Source organism: Rosa chinensis, chromosome 7, assembly GCF_002994745.2.
Source record: "Rosa chinensis cultivar Old Blush chromosome 7, RchiOBHm-V2, whole genome shotgun sequence".
Classification (NCBI taxonomy): domain Eukaryota; kingdom Viridiplantae; phylum Streptophyta; class Magnoliopsida; order Rosales; family Rosaceae; genus Rosa; species Rosa chinensis.
The window spans coordinates 20,907,579-20,927,139 of NC_037094.1; the positions used below are offsets into that span (position 1 = coordinate 20,907,579).

Sequence of the window (19,561 nt, forward strand, 5' to 3'; positions counted from 1 at the left end):
CTTCTTGGATCAGCAACTCTTGAACAGAATTCTCTTAAGGAATGAAAGATCCAAATCTTGATTGAAATCTAAGCACACAAAAAGAAGAAGGGTCATTGATCAGGTAAATTTTGTCTAGTGTATCCTAGATCTATTGGCACTTGTCCAAGATTATGATTACCAACATTGGCTGGTTCTTTTGTACTGAAAAGTAATTTTTTTTTCCCTCCACCCTATTTGATTGAGCTATCCACAATTTTAGTTCTTTTTGTCTTTTTGGTGTCAAAGTCAACTTAAGCTTTAGGTTTCGTTCGCTTGAGAGAATTCTGCATAAATCGTAATTATGAATAGAGATATATTAAACAAACTATACCCCTGGACATTCTTTAATAGTGTTGTGTTATATGTTTTTCTCTAGATAAGCTCTGTACATTTGTATGCTGTGTTTTTGTTGTAGGTTGTCGTGTGTCACGTGATTGATGCTTATTTTTTCCATTGCAGGTGTAGTCATTTCAAATAGTACATTGGTTCATGCTGTGAGTAGTTTTACAAAAGTTTAAAAGGAAGGAAATCTGAAAGGTAAATTAGAGTTTGTTGCTAAATGTATTCACGTGTATATGCTTATTAATTAGCTTAAATGATTATCTTATTTATTCATTTCATATCATAGCAGTCAAGTATATTGGTAGGTATGGTTGCTGGAGCATGTCCGTTACCTACTATATAAAAGTACACACTTAAGCTTTGTTAATAGCTCAACCTTTTTTCTTTTCTTTTTTTTATCAGGAAGAGCGAAGGTAAAAAGGATTCATGAAGAAGCATGAGTTGTGGAAGCTCTGAAAAAGGTCATTACAGAAACCATGCCATTCTTCCCTTCTGTATAGTTTAAAACTAGTATCTAGTCATCACACTTCTGTATAGATGAAAGAAAGCATGTGCTAGGAGTAATAGATTAGTGTCTTTATAAAGATTTTTTGTTTTGAACATTAAGCTATTGAAATAGATTTGCATCTTTTTGTGCAGTGGCTATTGAAGTTATTGAAAGAGATTGCAATAACAATAGAGTAATTGGTATGTGAAGTAGAACGAAGAAGATCCCTTCAAAGTTTATCTTGAAGTAGAGGAAGAAAACAAAGCTTAATTATCTTGTAAACTTTTGTAGAAGCTTCATTCCTTTTGCAACGTTCATGAATGTATCATTCCTTTTTGTATAAGTTGCATTCCTTTTTGTATAGCTTTTATTCCAAAAAAAAAAAATGGCATGCATTTGCATGCCAGATATTTTTTTTTATTCATAAATAATATTTTTGCGACGCCATTTTTGCCGTCGCAAATGACTTTTGGCGACGGCAAAAAACTTCAGTAGCGGTTGGTGGCGTCGCCATTGGTATTTGCGACGGCATTTTTCAGTCGCAAAATTCTTGCACGTTTGCCGTCGCTAATAGTCTTGCGACGGGGAATTGCAGTGGCAAATAACATTGGCGACGCCACCAACGGCGTTGGAAGCATTGCCGTCGCCAATGGTCTTTTGAGACGGCAAAAGAGCCTTTTGCTACGGGGACGCGCCGTGGCTATTGCAATTTTTTTTTGTAGTGAAAAAGACAGGAAAACAGAGCAATTTGGAGTTTCCGACAAAAAGACGAAATTGCGGCTCTGGTCAACCATGGTCAATGTCAGCGAGAGAAGTGAAACCTTACTACTTTCTTGATGGTGGGTGCGAAAATATATTGAGATCGCGGAGAAGATTATAATATATATATATATATATATATATATTTATAGAGAATGAAGAAATAGAAAAAGAAGAAAAGAAAAAGAAGATATTGCTGCTCAGGCATACTTAGAAGATATTGCTGCTGTGTCTAGAGTCAGAAGATCTGGCATGTGCTATCACACTTAGTTGTTCTTTTTCTTTTGTTTGGGTCTTTTTGACCCCGCTTGTAACCAAAAAAAAAAAAAAAGAAGAAAAGAAAAAAAATGATAAAAAAGGAGGAGTGGAATCTGCTTGTTGCACGTGTTGGTTAATTAATTAAGCAATGGCTTAATTATGCTTTGCCTTGAGCCAATTGGATGCTTACACGTGCAGCTCCAATTCCTTTTTCTGACCACTACGGAAGAGCTATCCAGACTCTCTCTCTTCGACACAAATAAAAGGGCAGCACCCGTTCTCCTTCTAACCCAACCAATAGAGTGCCGCACAAAAGCCTTGGGAGGGCTGCTGCCCTTCCACTCCACTCCTCCCCTTCCATTTCTCTTATTTTCTTTCCTTTTCTTATGGGTATTTGGAGGATTTCTCACTCAAGATTCAAATAATCATCATCAAGAGCACCACACCTCTATTTTGGGTAGTTGAGTGAATAAATTACTTGGTTCATACAAGCTCATAGCTAGAAGTGACCAAGCTAACTCTCCCCTCTCTTCCTTATTATCTATTCCATAATTTTATTTGCTATTGATGATGTATTTGACTATGGATAGTGAGTAGTTTCATTTTGGGAGTTAGGATTGTGAAGCCCTAACACATCTTGTATAAATATTGAAGCTTTACTTTTAATAAATGCAATTTCCATTGTGTATGCTTTAAATCCGAAATTTATTGGTCCTTACAAGTATGTTTCTAGGCTTTGTCATCCTTTGAAATTATGTTGTGGGCAATTGTGATGAGTAGATTGATAAATTGACAACTTATTGGTCTTGTTGCATCTAAGATTTTAAGTGTGGTAACCATTAACTAGCTTAATTGTAGCTAAGCTTGCTTAGGTCTCTATTATCTTGCTCTCTAGGCCTCTAATTTTGGATATTACGGCCTTAACCGGCATAATGCCCAAATTAGAGAGTTGATTGTGGCCTTAACCGGCATAGTCAATATATACACCAAAAGGATAATTGGTTTAGTAGGCTTAACCGGTACTAGATACGGGACTCGACACATATAGGAAATGTATGCATTTATGAAATTGGCATCGATATTTGCAAGATAGTTAGTGTGAATCATCCGACACTCCCATGTTCCCATTAATTTGAAAACCCAAATTTAATTTTCTAGTTCGTTAATTAGTTGTTTAGTTTACTTTTCGGTTGCGTTTAATTTAGTTAATTCACAATTTAAAACTTCCTCCAATTTTCGACTCATTTGTGCATATCCACCACTAGGCTCTTAGTTTTGATTAGGCTTTAGTGAAAATTAAAGCCGAGCATTGCTAAGGCTTGGTGCCTTAGAATAACATTTTTATTTATTATCTTTTTCTTTTTCCTTTATTTGCTTAGTGACTCTAGTTCCGACTATCCAAGAATTGTGGGTTGGCCACTAATCCCCGTGGTACGATAATCTTGGGCTTAATACTTCCCTATTTTGACAATGATACGTACGCTTGCGTAAATGTGTATCCAAGTCAATGGCGCCGTTGCCGGGGATTAGGGTTTAATAGCCTTAATCCCTTGGTGAATCGATTCTTTAGGTCACTTTAGCATATTTTTGTTTCTTTGAAAAAAAAAAGAAAAAGGGAATATTTGTTGATCTAAATTGTTTATTATGTTTTGTGTGGTTATTTTTCTATTTTCTTTTTAAGTTTTGGTTGCTTATCTCATTCTTGGGAATCCATAGGTACTTATTTTCTATTACATTGAGCTATGAATCGGTGGAACTATGGATGGGAAGACCCGTAGGGATATGAGCAAGAAAGTTTATATGGTGGAGGTTATCAAGCTTATGAGCCTAGGAAGGAATTCGTTGAATGACTACTAGCTCAATTGCAAGCTTCTCAAGCTCTCTTGCAAGCCTCCCAAGCTCGATTGCAAGCTTCTCAAGAGATGCTTATACATTCCAATGAGCAACTTAAGGCTAGTCTTGCACAAGAGCCACCCTTCACCATTTATGAGCATGAATCTTTCTTTGACCAAATGGAGCCTAATTCAAGAGAAGAAGTATATTATGAGCATCATGAGCAAGAGTTGCCTATTCAAGATCGAGATGGTGATGTTCATGAAAAAGAAAGTGAGCTTGGTTATGAAAGTTTCAATGCAAGTGGGGTGAGTGACTACACTTCGGCGGAATTGATGCAATATTGGAAATCTAAGCTTCCAAATGGAGGGGAGATGCTTGAAGATGATTCTAAAGAGGAAGATGTCTTGTCTAGTGAGGAGAATGAGGAATTTGAAGTTATACACCATAACCCCTTGTTCATTGAGAAGGATGCGGAGCTTGAAGTCATACACCAAAATCCCTTATTTGTTGAGGTTGATATTCCCATGGAGGAAGAGAGTCCTTTAGTGCCTTGTGATGGTGAAGTAATTGAAGAGGCAAGGACTTTCTCTTCTCCCACATCCATGGAGATCCATCATGAGCTTTCCAAGGTGGAGAGTAGGACATTGAGCACTTATGTTCTTTATGAGAAGATTGAGATTAATGTATTTTTACCTCTCAATCCACCATTAAGTGGTCAATGTTTCTACAATGAGGTGATGGATTGGAAAGGAAGTGGAGCACTTGCACTCAACCTTTCCCATCACTCTCAAGATCTTCTACCGCCTATTGTTCATATGAGCATCATTTCTACTAGGTGTAATTTATTATTTTGATAATATATGTTACATGTTTCTGAACAGTATTACATATCAAGATAGAATGTGTTGTTAATATAGTAAATTTTATTTTTTAAAATGACACATGTCAACATTTAAGTGGATAACCTGTTAACTAGTTCAGTAGGTTTCCACTATATTAATTTATTAAAAATAAAATAAAAAATAAAAAATAAAGGTATGACATACATCAAGGTACCCTAGACGACCCCCATATTCTAGCAAGTCAAACTTTATGTACTGGTGATAGCCAAAATTTGTTTGTTATTGCTCTTGAAATGATAAAGGATGTCATTCTAAACGAGTGTATTGGTTAAAAGTTTCAATGAAATCTTCTTTAAAAAAAAAAAAAATGTCATCAAAATTATTATTTTTGTTGGTTAAATTACTAGGACAAACATAAAATAATGAAATGTATTTTATTCGATATGGTTCGCTGGATCCCTTTACGAAATATAAGTAAGCAGAAGGGTCGATCTTCAACTCTTAATTGTTGCCTCCAATATTTGACCGTTTTGGGAAAAAGTACGGAAGTCGAGCCCTAAATATACAACATTCGTGAAAGATGACATCCAAGACCAGGGCCGGCTCTGATGGTGTGCATAGTGAGCGACAGCACAGGGCCCCTAATTCAGAGGGCCCCAATTTTTTTTTATGGGTTTTATGTATATATTAATAAATATTAAAAACTGTAAATAATATAAAATAGGGGGCCCTAGAATGGCAGAACCCCTTTTGCTTCACGACTTCATTGACAAGTCTTTTCATCTAGAGGGCCCTTTTTTTTTTAATAGTTTTATATTTAAATAAATAGACATTAAAAACTGAAGATAATATGAAATGTGTGGCACAACTGAACCTTATCCCCTCTTTTTTTCCGCGTTTTGTCTCTCCTCTCAGCTCTCCTCAATTCTCAATTTCTCAGTTTCTCATCGGCCGTTCGACCTCAGGACCGTTGAAGACGTCGAAGCCAACGAACCACGAAACTAGGTGCCGGTGAGGTTGGTGACGGTGAACGAGTCGACGATCTTGGGGAGGACGACGAGCCACTGAGCCAGTCGACTCGGACGATTTGGGTTTGGGTTTAAAAGCCTGAAAGAGTGAGAAGAAGATGTGGGTTTTGTAAAGGAAAATTAATCAAGTGAAGAAATGAAGAATCTGGCAGTGATTCCGGTGAAGAACTTTACTCTTTTGATTTCTCATTTCTGCTGAAGTTCAAATTCTCCGGAAAGGTTGAGATGAAGACGAACGGTGCCGTCTCAGGTATGATTGAACCAATGTTTGCTGCGTTATCTACTCGGCCCCGTAATGATTCTTTGATGCGTTATTCCTAATGGTTTGATTTGGTTTCCAGATTGCAAAGGTGTAGGCCAGTAGGCCTTTCTAGCAATTTTGTGGGATTCTGGAATTGAGAAAATTGGAGAAGTCAAGCAGTGAACAATTGAACAAACTCAGAGTCTCAGACTATACTTTGAGTTCAGGGAATCAGGTTCTCTCCTTCAAATTGATTGGCTGATTTGGCTCATTTTGTTTGAATTGTCTGGGGATGTTGGTCATGTTGCTTGAATTGATTTGCTAAAATTTAGAAGCATGCCTCCTAAAAGAAAATATTTATCCAGATATGCAAAACGCTTAAAGAAGAAAAAAGATGTAGAGTTGGTTAATTCTTTAAGGGGAAGTCTTGATAGGTTCATTACTAGGGAACCAGAAGGTTTGGGTGGACATTTAGTTAATGAAGATGCAGAAGAGCTCACTGATGGGGAAGATAATGTGGAAGAGCATATTGATAGGGAAGATAATGTGGAAGAGCCCACTGATGGTAATGTAGTTGCTGATAATTTGGGTCATGATGAAAATGAAAATGGTACAGGACATAATGATAATGTGAATGATGCTTCTGTGAATATTTTTGACCCAAGAAATTGGGATAGTTTGGATAAAAAGTTGATAGATTTGTTGGTAGAGAAGGGTCCTCTTAGAGATCTTTCAATAGAAAATGGTCCTCCAGACAAGTTCAATAGACGTTTCAGTTCAAAATTCTACACTCGGTTTTTAGGAAATGGAGAGAAATATGATAGAGAGTGGCTAGTGTACTCAAGGGAGCTTGATAAGGTTTTTTGTTTTTGTTGCAAGTTGTTTAAGAGGGGGCCAATGCGAGGTCAGTTACCGAATGATGGGTACAATGATTGGGGTCACCTAATTAGTAAAAGACTTAAGGAGCATGAAATGAGCACTGATCATCTCATTAATGCAAATACTTGGACTGATTTGCGTCTTAGATTGCAGAGGCATGAAACCATTGATAAAGCTTTTCAAGACCAGATTAGGAAAGAGAAAGAACACTGGAGGAATGTGCTGAAAAGAATAATTGCAATTGTCAAATTTCTTGCTAAAAATAACTTAGCTTTCCGTGGAACTAATGAGAGGCTTTATGAACCTGATAATGGACACTTTTTGGGTCTAGTTGAAATGGTGGCAGAATGTGAAGAAGTGATGGAGGAGCATTGTAGACGCATAAATAGTTCTGAGATTCATCATCACTATCTTGGTCATAACATTCAGAATGAGTTGCTGCATATGATAGCTATTGAAATCAAAGCTGAAATCATAAAAACAATTAAAGATGCTGAATATTTCTCTGTTATTCTTGATTGCACACCAGATATTAGTCACCAAGAGCAGATGTCATTGATACTTAGATATGTGAATGCTTCAAAGAGTCCAATACAAATTGAAGAGTTCTTTGTGGAGTTTTTAAATGTACATGACACTTCTGGTCAGGGACTATTTGAAGAGCTGCAGGCTGTGGTACAATCATTGGATCTCGATATTAACAATGTGAGGGGACAAGGATATGACAACGGGTCAAATATGAAAGGCAAACACCAAGGGGTGCAAAAAAAATTGTTAGATATCAATCCTAGGGCATTATACACTCCATGTGGTTGTCATTGTTTAAACTTAACTCTTTGTGATGTGGCAAATTCCTGTGGGAAAGCAGTGGATTTTTTTGGAATATTACAACGTCTTTATACCTTGTTTGCAGGTTCTACAAAGCGATGGCAGGTTTTGAAGGACAACCTAAAAGGATTCACTCTCAAATCATTATCCACTACGCGTTGGGAGAGTCGTATTGAAAGTGTTAAGCCTCTACGATTCAACGCCGTTGAAATAAGAGAAGCATTACTTCAATTGGCAGAAATTGACAAGGATCCCAAAATTAAAAGTGGTGCAAAGTCAATAGCAACTAATGATCTGGGAGACTTTGAGTTTTTGCTAAGCATGGTGATTTGGTATGAAATTTTGTTTGCTTTTAATAGGGTTAGCAAAGTGCTGCAGTCTCATGATATGCAAATTAGTGTTGCTATAGCTGAAGTAAAAGGTCTAATTGCTTGGCTTGATAAGTTTAGAGAAACTGGCTTCACAGATGCAATAATTACTGCTAAAGAAATTGCTGCTGCATTAGATGTTGATCCTGTTTTTCCTGAAAAGCGTCAAATTCAAAGAAAAAGATTTTTTGATGAAAGCAGCAGTGAGCCATCTCCATCATCTTCAAGTGAGGAATCTTTTAGACTACATTATTTCTTATATATTATAGATCAAGCTAAGGGGTCATTAAATAGAAGGTTTGAACAATACCAACGTTATGATGATATCTTTGGATTTTTATTCACTTCTGAAACTTTGAATTCCTTGAATGATAATGATTTGAAAGCTGCTTGTATTCATCTTGAGACTGTTTTGAGATATGGAGAGAGTTCAGATGTTGATGGGGAAGACATGTTTAGAGAGTTAAAACTCTTAAGGGAGATATTACCCAAACAGAAGATGACAGCTAGTGATATATTGAATTTCTTACTGGAAAGGAATAGCTGCCCAGTTGTTAGACTTGCATATCAAATATTGTTAACTGTGCCTGTTACTGTTGCTTCAGCTGAGAGGAGTTTTTCCAAGTTAAAGTTATTGAAGTCTTATTTGCGATCAACTATGTCACAAGAAAGGCTAAATGGACTCGCTTTGATTTCGATTGAGAATGAATATCTTGGAAAAATCAATTGTGATAAGCTAATTGATCAGTTTGCAGGGAAGAAGGCAAGGAGATGGATTTTCAAATGAATATCAATCAACACTGCTAGAATGTGTTATTTTAAGGGTCAGATCAAGCATCTTTTTGTAATTAATTTTTGCTGCAAACTTCACGTTTGTATTGAATATTTAGCCTCTTGTGTAGGCTCATCTAATGATATTGATCATCCCTTTACGATTATTTGATTTTATATTGTGAGTTTGTTCAAGTATAAATTTCATATAAGATTGAAGCTTTGAGGGCCTCATTTTGAACTTTCACACAGGGCCTCCGAAAAGTTTAAGACGGCTCTGTCCAAGACTCAGGGTTTTAGTAATGGATCTGAAGCTTGAAGCTCAGATTCAAAGGGGATGAAATGTACGTTATGATTCTTGCTATATTCATCATTTCCTGTTTTAAGTAGGAGAAGTAATATTGACTAAGTGCTGTGCATGCTTGGCACCTGGGGCAGCTGTATTAGGGTTATTACATCATTTAGTTTTTTCGATCCCTAAATATGTTAGGGTTATCAAATTTTACCATTTACTGTGTTAGAATCATGTTTGTTGATGTGGTCAGTGTTGGAACAATTTTGGCTTAATTAATCTAACTAGTTCTTGTCTCATACTGACCATTGATCCTGTGCCACGTGCCTTTAATCTGTAACCCCTACGTCTAGTATAAATTGGTGCTCTCAGCTCACTCATGCAACACGCTCTATCATTTTCAACTATCAGTTTCTATTTTTCTCTCTTTTTTTGGCCGGTTGTCTTTACAAACCAAAGATGACGTCCAAGACTCGGCAGGGATCTCTTGCTGCTACAACCAAAGAGGATGCCGAGCAGTTTCTTTGCTCCATGTTTGGAGACGAGTCGGAGATAAGCTTGGGTGTGGTTAAAGATGTCCTTGGTCAGTGTGGGTGTGAGGTTGAAAAGGCGTTGGATGCCTTGCTCGAGTTATCTTCTTCCTCAAGAAAGAGACGGTGCTCTTCAGAATATATCCGCAAGAACTATGCCGAGGTTCTTGTTGGTCCTTCTCAAGCACATAGGAGTACGAGTGCAAATCTGTCTCAGATGGTGGAATCTTTGTTTAACAACTCCAAGAGAAGTCTTCAGAATGAAGAACCAAGAACTATGAATTCTTGGAAGAACAGTGTCAAGGAATTGCAAGATTCTTTGGGACCCGAGTTTGATGTTGCTAAAGGAGCTGAATATGACGCATATAGAAGTACTGCAAAGGAGCATTGGGATTCAGTGAAGTCCTACCATCAAAAAGCTGCGACTGCGTATTCAAACGGATCACGGGCATATGCAGGTTACCTATCCGAGCAGGCCAAGGCAAAGGCGAAATTGGCACGAGAGGTGGACGAGAAGGCAAGCCAGGAGATCTTTAAAGCTAAAAACAAGGACAAGGGAATAAAAAATGATGTGATGACAATTGATTTGCATGGGCAGCATGTGAACGAAGCGATGAAGTTTTTGAAGATGCACATTCAGTATGGAACCAATACACAATCGCTTCGATTCCTCAGGGTTATTACAGGACATGGTGCAGGGAAGTCTATTGTGAAACACTCTGTCATCAAATTTTTCCAGAAAGAAGGTATTAAATGGAGTGAAGAGAATCCAGGAGCGTTGTTAATCAAGCTAGGTTCACAGAGAGACTACTTCAGATTTATGGACAGGGATGTACGTAGTATCTGTTCATGTCAGTTAATTGTAAGGAAAACAAGTATGATTGTAGGGTTGTAAAGCTTTTGCTGGATTCTCTTTTAGTTTTGATTGTGAGAGGTTTTGCTCTATGCCCCCTCTTCTTTTTTGTCATATCTTTGTTATCAGTATAGTGAACGAGGGATGGGCGGTGGGTTCCCGGATATAGCGGTCCTCTTCTCTTCGGAGAGGAGTTGGCGCCTCATGCACAACTGTTATTGAGGGCTGATATCGCTTAATCCTCTATTTGAGTTATAAAAATATATATGAATTTAGGGTTTCAAGATTCTTCCATCAATTGTGATGTTTGTTCTAATCTAGTTGGACTTTTTTAGGACAAGTGAAATTGTTATTTAGTCGTAGAACACTTTTGTAACAAAGAAATACAATAATCAGTTGCAATGAAGAGCTTTTACAGTCTATGGAAACTGGAATCACTACTAGAAATCAGGCCTGTGGGCACACCCCAATAGCCACGACTTAGTTATCAATCACTTTATAAGTACATACAGCTGGCCAAGGTTTGGGAAGGTTAAGTTTTAGCTGACCGTTTATCTCTATTTTCAGCAGCTCAAGGATGCACTACGCAGTGAGTGTTTTGTACCTCGTTGCTTTTGTTTCTCAGTTAACACAACAGAATGTTTCTTATGATGTAGTTCACTTGAGTTCACATGAGTGTTTTAGGTACTGCAATAATTTCATGTATATGTAATGTGTTTTTCTAGTCAAATAGAACAAGGTTGGGAGAATGAATTTTCAGATATATGATTCATCTCACAGTGGAGGTATATAAAGAGGATTACATGAATACAATTGATGACTTACGTCTCTATTCTCTACCACACATAGAAAAGGTAAGTACTAACTACGATATAATTACAATATATTCTATTCCTAATGTTAAGCAATGACTCACGCTAACACTCCCCCTCAAGTTGGCGCATACACATCAACCATGCCCAACTTGCTTAGTGAGTCATAAAACACCTTCCTGGAAACTCCTTTAGTAACTATATCTGCAAGTTGCTCTTCAGTTGGAACAAAAGGAAAGCTAATAATTTTGGCATCTAGCTTCTCCTTTATAAAGTGACGATCAACCTCCACATGCTTAGTACGATCATGTTGTACTGGATTCTGTGATATGTTAATGGCTGCCTTGTTGTCACAATACAACTGCATAGTACTTTTGAGTTTGAAACCCAGATCACGTAACAGATTCCTCAGCCACATCAATTCACACACTCCGTGAGCCATACTTCTATACTCAGCCTCAGCACTAGATCGTGCCACAACTTTCAGTTTCTTACTCTTCCATGTAACCAAATTACCTCCCACAAAGGTAAAGTAACCTGATGTCGACCTCCTGTCTGTAATATTTCCAGCCCAATGTGCATCTGTAAAGCCACAAACCTCAAGGATGTTGTTGTGTTTAGAAAACAATACTCCCCTTCCTGGAGCTGACTTTAGATACTTTAAAATTCTCATAACAGCATCCATGTGACTCTCACTCGGGTTTAGAGGTGGCAAACGGGCCTTTAAGCACGAGCACGGCACGGGCCCGGCATGGCCCAAGCACTTTAGTGGCCCGACACTACCCGAGCACGTTAGAATAACGGGCCGGGTTGGGCCTAGGAATATTAGCCCATTGGCCCGGCCCGGCAAGGCCCGAGCACGACATATTTGGGCCGGCCCGTTTCAAACACAAAATTTCATTTTGTTTTTAAAAATATTAAAAAACCACAATGATGAGATTTGAATATTAGACCTCCTTATTTAAAATCTCATGACAATTCTACTAATGCTATTTCTTTTAGGGAAAATTTCAAGAACAGTATATATAGTATTGGCCATTCTAACCTTTCGTGAATCAGCTTTCGAAACTATCAAAAAGGTACATGAATTTCAAATCTCGACTTAATTTTGGTGTATGCCGTTACATGCTCTGTTAATTAATGTGTTTGCTGTCAAATTTTTTAGGGTAAATCCGTCTTTTCAATGATAATTGAAAAAAAAAAAAACCAAACTAAATTGAGCACCCATCTCTCTCTCTCTCTCTCTCTCTCTCCCCCTCGTACTGACCGCAACCACCACACCACTTTGGCCGGACCTCCACCATCAACTTTCTGCCAGCCATAACACGCCTCGAGGAGGCACCAAACCTATAAATCGAATCCATACCAAGATCGTAGGCAAACGAGCCAACCCAGATCGTAACAATCCGACCCGAGCCACGCCAAGCCTCCCCGACGTCGTCCCCATCAGACCGCCTCCAAATCTTCAACAGCACACCACCCCGTCGGCCAGGTCTGTAATTAGCGAACCAATCCCAGCCAACCTCCGCGATCTCCCTTTCCCTCACCTTACCGACAGCCACCGTGATCTCCCCAATCCGATCTATCAAGATGCTTGGTCTCGCACCAGACCCACAGGAGTCGACAAAGGTCCGTTCGACGACGGCGGAAGGGCTTGCCGCCGGACAGGGAACAAAACTCACTCTCTGTTCTCTCAGGCGCGTGCAAGTGCGTTCCACTACAATGGGTATTTTGTGTTTTCCTTTCTGGTACTTGCCCAATAGAGCAGTGAAGAACAATACAGGGTAGTTTGGTTTGGTGGGTGTGGATTTGGAAGTGGAGGAGGTGCGGTAGTCGCAACATGGAGTAAGAAGGTGGTGAGGAACTGTCGAGCTATGTAGTTGGGCAGAAAGATGAGAGCTTTGTGGTCACCGGAGCTTTTCTGGGTCTGATTGAGAAGCCAATCGCTGGTACAGTAACTACGATGTCTTTGATGGAGAAGGTGGTGAGGAACCACTTGGAGGCTGTCTCTGATTTGGGAACGACGTCGTTGCAGAGTTTGGAGTATAATTGATCAAGATTAGGAATGTGGTTAAAGGTTGAAGCTGTGGGGATGAAATTGATGCAGAATAAGAAGAAGAAGAAGAAGAAGAAGAGGTGAGTGAATAGGGATTAATGGATTATGGGTTTGTAAACGAGTGGTTAGGGAAATTATTGGAAGAGCCTAACCCTAGATTTGGGCGATAGAGGTGAAGAAGATGATGGGGAATTGGTTTCCATCGCTCTGCTAGCAATGAAGGAGAGAACTAAGAGACGAAGCCCAGGAACTTGAAGAAGTTCTTAGCTCTTGAGAAGAGAGAGAGAGAGAGAGAGAGAGAGAGAGAGAGAGAGGAAACTGTAAAAATACTATAGTACCCTTTAACAAATGAATAATTACATAAAGTTAACGGAGTCTGTAACGACATGTACTCAAATTGAGTAGAAATTTGAACTTGATGTACGGTTTTGATTTTTACAAAACTTGATTCACGAAAGGTTAGAATGGTCAATACTTCATGTACTCTTCTTGAAATTTTCCCTTTCTTTTATGTTGTCAAAATAGTGAAAAAAAAACATTATATCCTTGTTTTGACATAAAGTATTTCTCTAAATATGAAATATATGTTTATGAATAAAGACTAATCTCATAATAATACACTATAGAATGAAGGAAAAATAATATGATACTAAATCTTCATTATATTAATAAAGATTAATCTCACAATAATATACTAAAAGCAATATATTTTGAGTTATTTTTTTTCTTTCTTTTTTTGTAGTGGAATATAAAAAATTATTAGAAAACTAATCTTAAAAAGCTAAGATTGAGAAAAACATTGTAGAACTTAATTTATTTGAATTTTCTAAATAGTTAAATAAAATTATTTTTTATTTATTCAAATTAAGATTTTAAAATCATGCTTTATAGTGAGTAGGCACGAGCACGGCCCGTTTATTGGTCCGGTACGATATAGGCTTGGGCCATGGGCTGGACCGGACTTAATGTTTAAGTAAATGGGCCGGCACGAGCCCAGTAAGATAATAAATGGGCCGGCCCAAGCACTACACGAAGCACGACTAGGCCCGCTTAAAATGGGCAAGCCCGGCCCATTTGCCACCTCTACTCAGGTTATGCATGAACTGACTCACCACACTCACTGCATATGCAACATCTGGTCTAGTATGAGCCAAATAAATCAAGCACCCAACTAACCTCTGATAGCGAGCTCGATCAGTAGGTACCTGATCTGGATACTCAGCTAAACAATGATTCTGCTCAATAGGAGTATCAATAGGTCTGCAATCCAACAAGCCTGTCTCTGTTAGCAAGTCAAGAACGTACTTTCTTTGGCACAAATAGATCCCTTCTCTCCCCCTGGCTACCTCAATTCCTAAGAAGTACTTAAGTTCACCCAAGTCCTTCATCTCAAATTCAGAGGCTAGTTGTCTTTGTAGTCTATCCATCTCAATAGTATCATTGCCGGTGATTCCCATATCATCCACATAAATAATTAGAGCTGTTACCTTCCCTTGTTGATGCTTGAGGAACAAGGTATGATCTGAGTTTCTTTGTTTGTAACCAACCTTCCGCATGAACTGTGAAAATCTCCCAAACCAAGCACGAGGCGACTGTTTGAGACCATACAGAGACTTTCTCAATGTGATGACCTGGTTTTCTGTTATTTAATTTTGGTAATTAATAATGGACCAGTTGTACGAATATTTGTTATTGTGCTTTATTCGTAGGTTGTATGTGAAGTGGAATAGTTTTTGTACGTATAATTATTCGAGTTTCACAGTTTAGGGGGTTGTGTGAAGTTTGACTTTTTATATGTTGGGATTCTCGGAAAACTTGCTTCATGAAAGTTGTAGAGTGCGTCGATACGAGTTCGTGGACATGTGGAATGCATCATTCGGAGTTTGTATGAGAAAGTTATGGCTAGCGGAAGAAGTTTCCGTTTTAGTATAAATAGAGAAAAATCAGAAATTCTTTCATAATTCCATATTTCCATTTCCGGAAATAATCTTTTTCTCTCTCTTCACTCTCTCGTCTGCACCTTCAGAGTCGAAGTTTTTCGACTGACCTGACCCGAACCCGGCGATCCGACCCGGTCGGAACTCACAGCTCCGGCGACCTCTTCCTGTGAAACGAGCCCAGATCAATTCGCCTCCTTGCTCCGGTCGTCTCTGTGGTGGTCTCTAGCGGCGATTCTCCTTCACGGCAGCGCTGCAAGACGGCACAGGTTGAGGAAATCGGACCCGACCAGAAAATGTAGCTCCGGCGACGGCACAGCTTCAAGTTTCCTTCCTTGGCTTTGTGGGGGTCGTCTGAGTCGATCTATAGTGTTTGTTTGGATCGATTTACGTGGAAATCGGTTCAACTCGGATTGAGCATAAATTCAAAGCTTGTGAGGTAGTTTTCGACCCTTTATGCTTGTTTTCTGACTTCGAGTTTGTTATGAGAATTCACAAGCATGCTTAGATGAAGCTTTTTGATGTTGGGAGTTTTGTGAAATATTGAGTTTTGGCCGGCGGCGGTGAGCCACCGCCTGTGGCGGCGTTCCGGCAATGTTCCGGCCATAAAAGGGACTGTTTGTGGTATTACATATGTTCTAGTCGTTGATACGAGCGTTTCAATATATAATATGCAAATTTTGGAGTTCGTATGAAATTGTTATAATTTTTACAGTTTCATACCGATCAATTTATTTGATCCGTGAGGATTCGAGCGTCCGATCGACTGTGGTTTGGTCACATCGATCGTGGACGTATTCCGGAGACTTTGGGAGGTCTCGGATGTGGTTTTGCCTCGATTGGCGCCACTTTGGGGGTTTTAGTTCAAAATAAGGGTTTCGAACTTAAATCAAATGTGAATCGTCACTAAGTTGGAACCGTATGTGATTAGGTACTTGACGAAGTACAGTGGACGATTATTTGTGAATTAGTGGCTTTGTGCTTTATTGAAGACGCAGCAGGAGTTCGAGGTGAGTAATCTCACAAGATTCTTTATGAACAGAATTACCATTATTGTTTTAGCGTTAATCATTTAACTGCAAACTATAGTTGGTATTAGTAGGCATTCCTGAGTGAATGACTACGTATATATATATATATATATATATATCATTGTGGATGATTGTGATGAATAATAATATGCATGATGTTGTTCATATTATTGTTGAATGTGACTTCAGGAAACAATATTGTGGAAAAAGATGTTTTTTATTGTTTGAAAAGTATTGAGCTTGATGTTACATTTTTGAGTCAAGCGTGACTCATTTTAAATGTATTGGTCCTTGTACCAAGAGTCACAGATGGTGAGCAGGGATTAGGAAAGCGGAGGCTAGATGATTGCAACATTTTTAGGTCGGGTGCGACTTACTTAACGTTTGACTTTAAGACCAGATAGGGTCTAAGAAGATTACATATCACAGATGGTGACAGGTTGCAGACGGTGACCTTGATGTTTGATTTCATGACCAGACGGGGTCTGAAGATTATGTGTCACAGATGATGACAGAGCACAGATGGTGACCTTAATGTTGATTTTGAGACCAGACGGGGTCTGAAATCACATGTCAAAGATGGTGACAGGTTGCATATGGTGACCAAGGCAGGAAATAGGTAATTACGTCCGTAGTCGGACGAGTGGTTACGATTTCAATAGAGCTATAGTCTGTCTGCCATTATAGATTATGGGGGTAACGGTCGAGGTTGCTAGAGACTCATAAGTATGTAGCGAAAGGAGAATTTCTTGAGTATTCTTCTTTTATTGTCTAGATGAGACTTGATTTGCTTCTTGATGGTTAAGTTAGCAAATAAAACATTGTCACAACGGTGATTTATGTTTTCCTTTAGATGGAAAGGTTATGGAGTGTTAGAAGGAATCATGGTTGCATGGTTTCCTTTAGCTGATGTGAGTGGGTTGTTGATTGATGTTCATGAGTTACTCATACGAGCTTTCATAAGCTTACCGGGTTTTGTTGTGTGGAAACCCGGTGCACCATTCTTTTGGTGTAGGGGTTAATCCTGCAGGTCAGGGAAATCATGGCTAAAGCTGAGGTAGCTTGTTGGCAGCTGAACGGGTAGGAAGCAAATTTTGTTGGCTTTGCCAGTGTATGACTTCCGTAATGTAGTAAGCTCTGAGGAGTATTTACGTTTTATTTTGTGATGACAATTTAATTCGTAAATTTGTGCAATACATAACTCTGTGGAGCGAGTGTATATTAACTCGGATTGGTTTAGGGCATCAGTATGTACTTGTTTTTAAGGGAAAGATGTTCCAGGTATTTGTATTGATGACTAAACATTCACGCATGTATAATTATGGAATTATATATATCGATTTTCATGTGTGTAAAATCAGGGGCGTGACACTCAATTTGCATACAAAATCACCAGGAGAAGCAACTACATACCCAGGTGGAAGGCTCATGTAAACTTCCTCGGCTAACTCTCCATGAAGAAATGCATTCTTGACATCAAACTGTCGGAGTGGCCAGTTTAAACTAGCATCAAATGAGAGCAGAACCTGAATAGTGTTCATCTTGGCAACAGGAGCAAACGTTTCATCGTAGTCTATACCATACGTCTGAGTAAACCCCTTTGCTACAAGGCGTGCTTTGTACCGATTCATTGATCCATCTGCATTATGTTTCACGGTAAACACTCAATGACAACCTACAGCCTTCTTGCCTTGTGGTGGAGACACAAGTTGCCAAGTATTGTTCTTATGCAATCCCTCCATCTCTTCCTCCATTACCTTCCTCCACTTTGGATCCCCCAATGCATCCTGCACTCTGTTAGGTACTGATACAGTAGATATTTGATTCACAAATGATTCATATGACTTAGACAACCTCCTAGTGGACATATAATTGGCTACTGGGTATTTTGATTTGGCAGTAAGAGTAGGTTCATATCTTTTGGCTGATTGACCTCAAGTGGTCCTATTTGGTAACACATATTGCTCAACATTAGACTCACTACTACGGGTACCAGTGGGTGGACATACCTCAAATGGGTGATCTTCAGTACCAGGAAGTTGTGGGTCAGGGGTAGAAGTGATGGCAGGAGGGGCAGTTGCGTCTTCAACTTCATTTTCAGTGGTTTCAGTGATTGAAACTGGTGTCTGAATGTCTGGAGCTTCTACTTCTGGAGGTGACGAGCTGATGATCTCAACTGGATCCGTCAAAAGACCTCCTGCCTGTGTGACTTCTTCTCCTCCTTCTGATTCCTCCCCCTCTCCATGATACTTCAAAAAATGAATGCTCCTCCTGAAGAGCTGTATCTGAAGGGGAAAAATAACTCATGTCTTCAAAGAAAGTAACATCCATAATGACATAGTACTTTCTGGTAGGTGGATGATAGCACTTGTACCCTTTCTGATAACCTCCGTAGCCAACAAACACACACTTAAGTGCCCGGGCATCCAACTTAGACCTCTGGTTTTTAGGAACATGGACAAAAGCAACACAACCAAAGACACGAGCTGGAAGATTATGAAATGAAGGTAAGGAGACATGAGATGCAAGAACCTCAAAGAGAATTTTTCCATGAAGGACACTAGATGGAAGACGATTGATAAGATGGGAGGAAGCATATACAGCATCACCCCAAAGATACTTAGGCATATGAGCACTAAAAAGAAGGGCACGAGCCATATCAAGTAAATGACGGTTTTTCCTTTCAGACACTCCATTTTATTCTGGTGTTTGTGGACATGTAGTTTGGTGAACAATCCCATGGGTTTTAAAAAACTCTTGGAAAACATGATTAACATATTCTCCCCCATTGTCAGAACGAAGAACTTTAATGGTGCTATGATATTGTGTTTGAACAAGAGTGCGAAAGGTTTGAAAAGCTGGAAATACTTCATCTTTGGTTTTAAGAAGAGCAACCCATGACAATCTAGTACAATCATCAATAAACAATACAAAATATCTCATACCCTACACGGTAGGCTCTCTAGAAGGTCCCTAAACATCAGAATGAATCAACTCAAAAGGAATAACACTCTTATTAGAAATACTAGGAGAATAAGTAGCATGATGACTCTTGGCCAAAACACATGTTTCACAATGTAAGACAGACTCATCCACACCAATAAACAAAGTAGGCATGGTTTTTCTCATGAGACTAAAAGAGGGATGCCCTAAACGGCGATGCCACAACCAAATTTCACTTAGCTTATCAGAATTTGAAGTCAAAGGGCCGCGGGACTGTGCTCTTGGTTTCTCCCCTGCGTATGTCTGGTCTAGATGGAACAGCCTGCCCCTCAGATACCCCCGACCGATTACCTCCCTGGTGAGAAGATCTTGAAAAATCACATACATAGGATAAAATGTTATAGAGCATTTAGACTCAGTATTCAACTGGGGAACTGATATCAGATG

General features: G+C 39.0%; 2 protein-coding genes across 2 annotated transcripts; both read left to right on the forward strand.

Moving 5' to 3' along the window:
- Window positions 1–6,150: 6,150 nt before the first annotated feature.
- LOC112177575 lies at window positions 6,151–8,676 on the forward strand. Its single transcript, XM_024315859.2, has 2 exons — window positions 6,151–7,438; window positions 7,607–8,676. Exons 1-2 carry the CDS (start codon window positions 6,151–6,153, stop codon window positions 8,674–8,676), a joined length of 2,358 nt encoding a protein of 785 aa, XP_024171627.2.
- A 735-nt stretch (window positions 8,677–9,411) lies between these two features.
- On the forward strand, window positions 9,412–10,557 carry LOC112177576 (SMR domain-containing protein At5g58720). The gene is made up of 2 exons (XM_024315860.1): window positions 9,412–10,314; window positions 10,465–10,557. Exons 1-2 carry the CDS (start codon window positions 9,412–9,414, stop codon window positions 10,555–10,557), a joined length of 996 nt encoding a protein of 331 aa, XP_024171628.1.
- The last annotated feature ends 9,004 nt before the right edge of the window (window positions 10,558–19,561 follow it).

What these genes read in the sequence shown, in the direction of transcription:
- LOC112177575 (XM_024315859.2), top strand. Translation starts at nt 6,151, where the DNA reads ATGCCTCCTAAAAGAAAATATTTATCCAGATATGCAAAACGCTTAAAG. An exon ending in CAACGGGTCAAATATGAAAG is followed by an intron (nt 7,439 to 7,606) that starts GCAAACACCAAG and finishes CCTTGTTTGCAG; the next exon opens with GTTCTACAAAGCGATGGCAG.
- LOC112177576 (XM_024315860.1), top strand. Translation starts at nt 9,412, where the DNA reads ATGACGTCCAAGACTCGGCAGGGATCTCTTGCTGCTACAACCAAAGAG. An exon ending in TCAGATTTATGGACAGGGAT is followed by an intron (nt 10,315 to 10,464) that starts GTACGTAGTATC and finishes CTTTGTTATCAG; the next exon opens with TATAGTGAACGAGGGATGGG.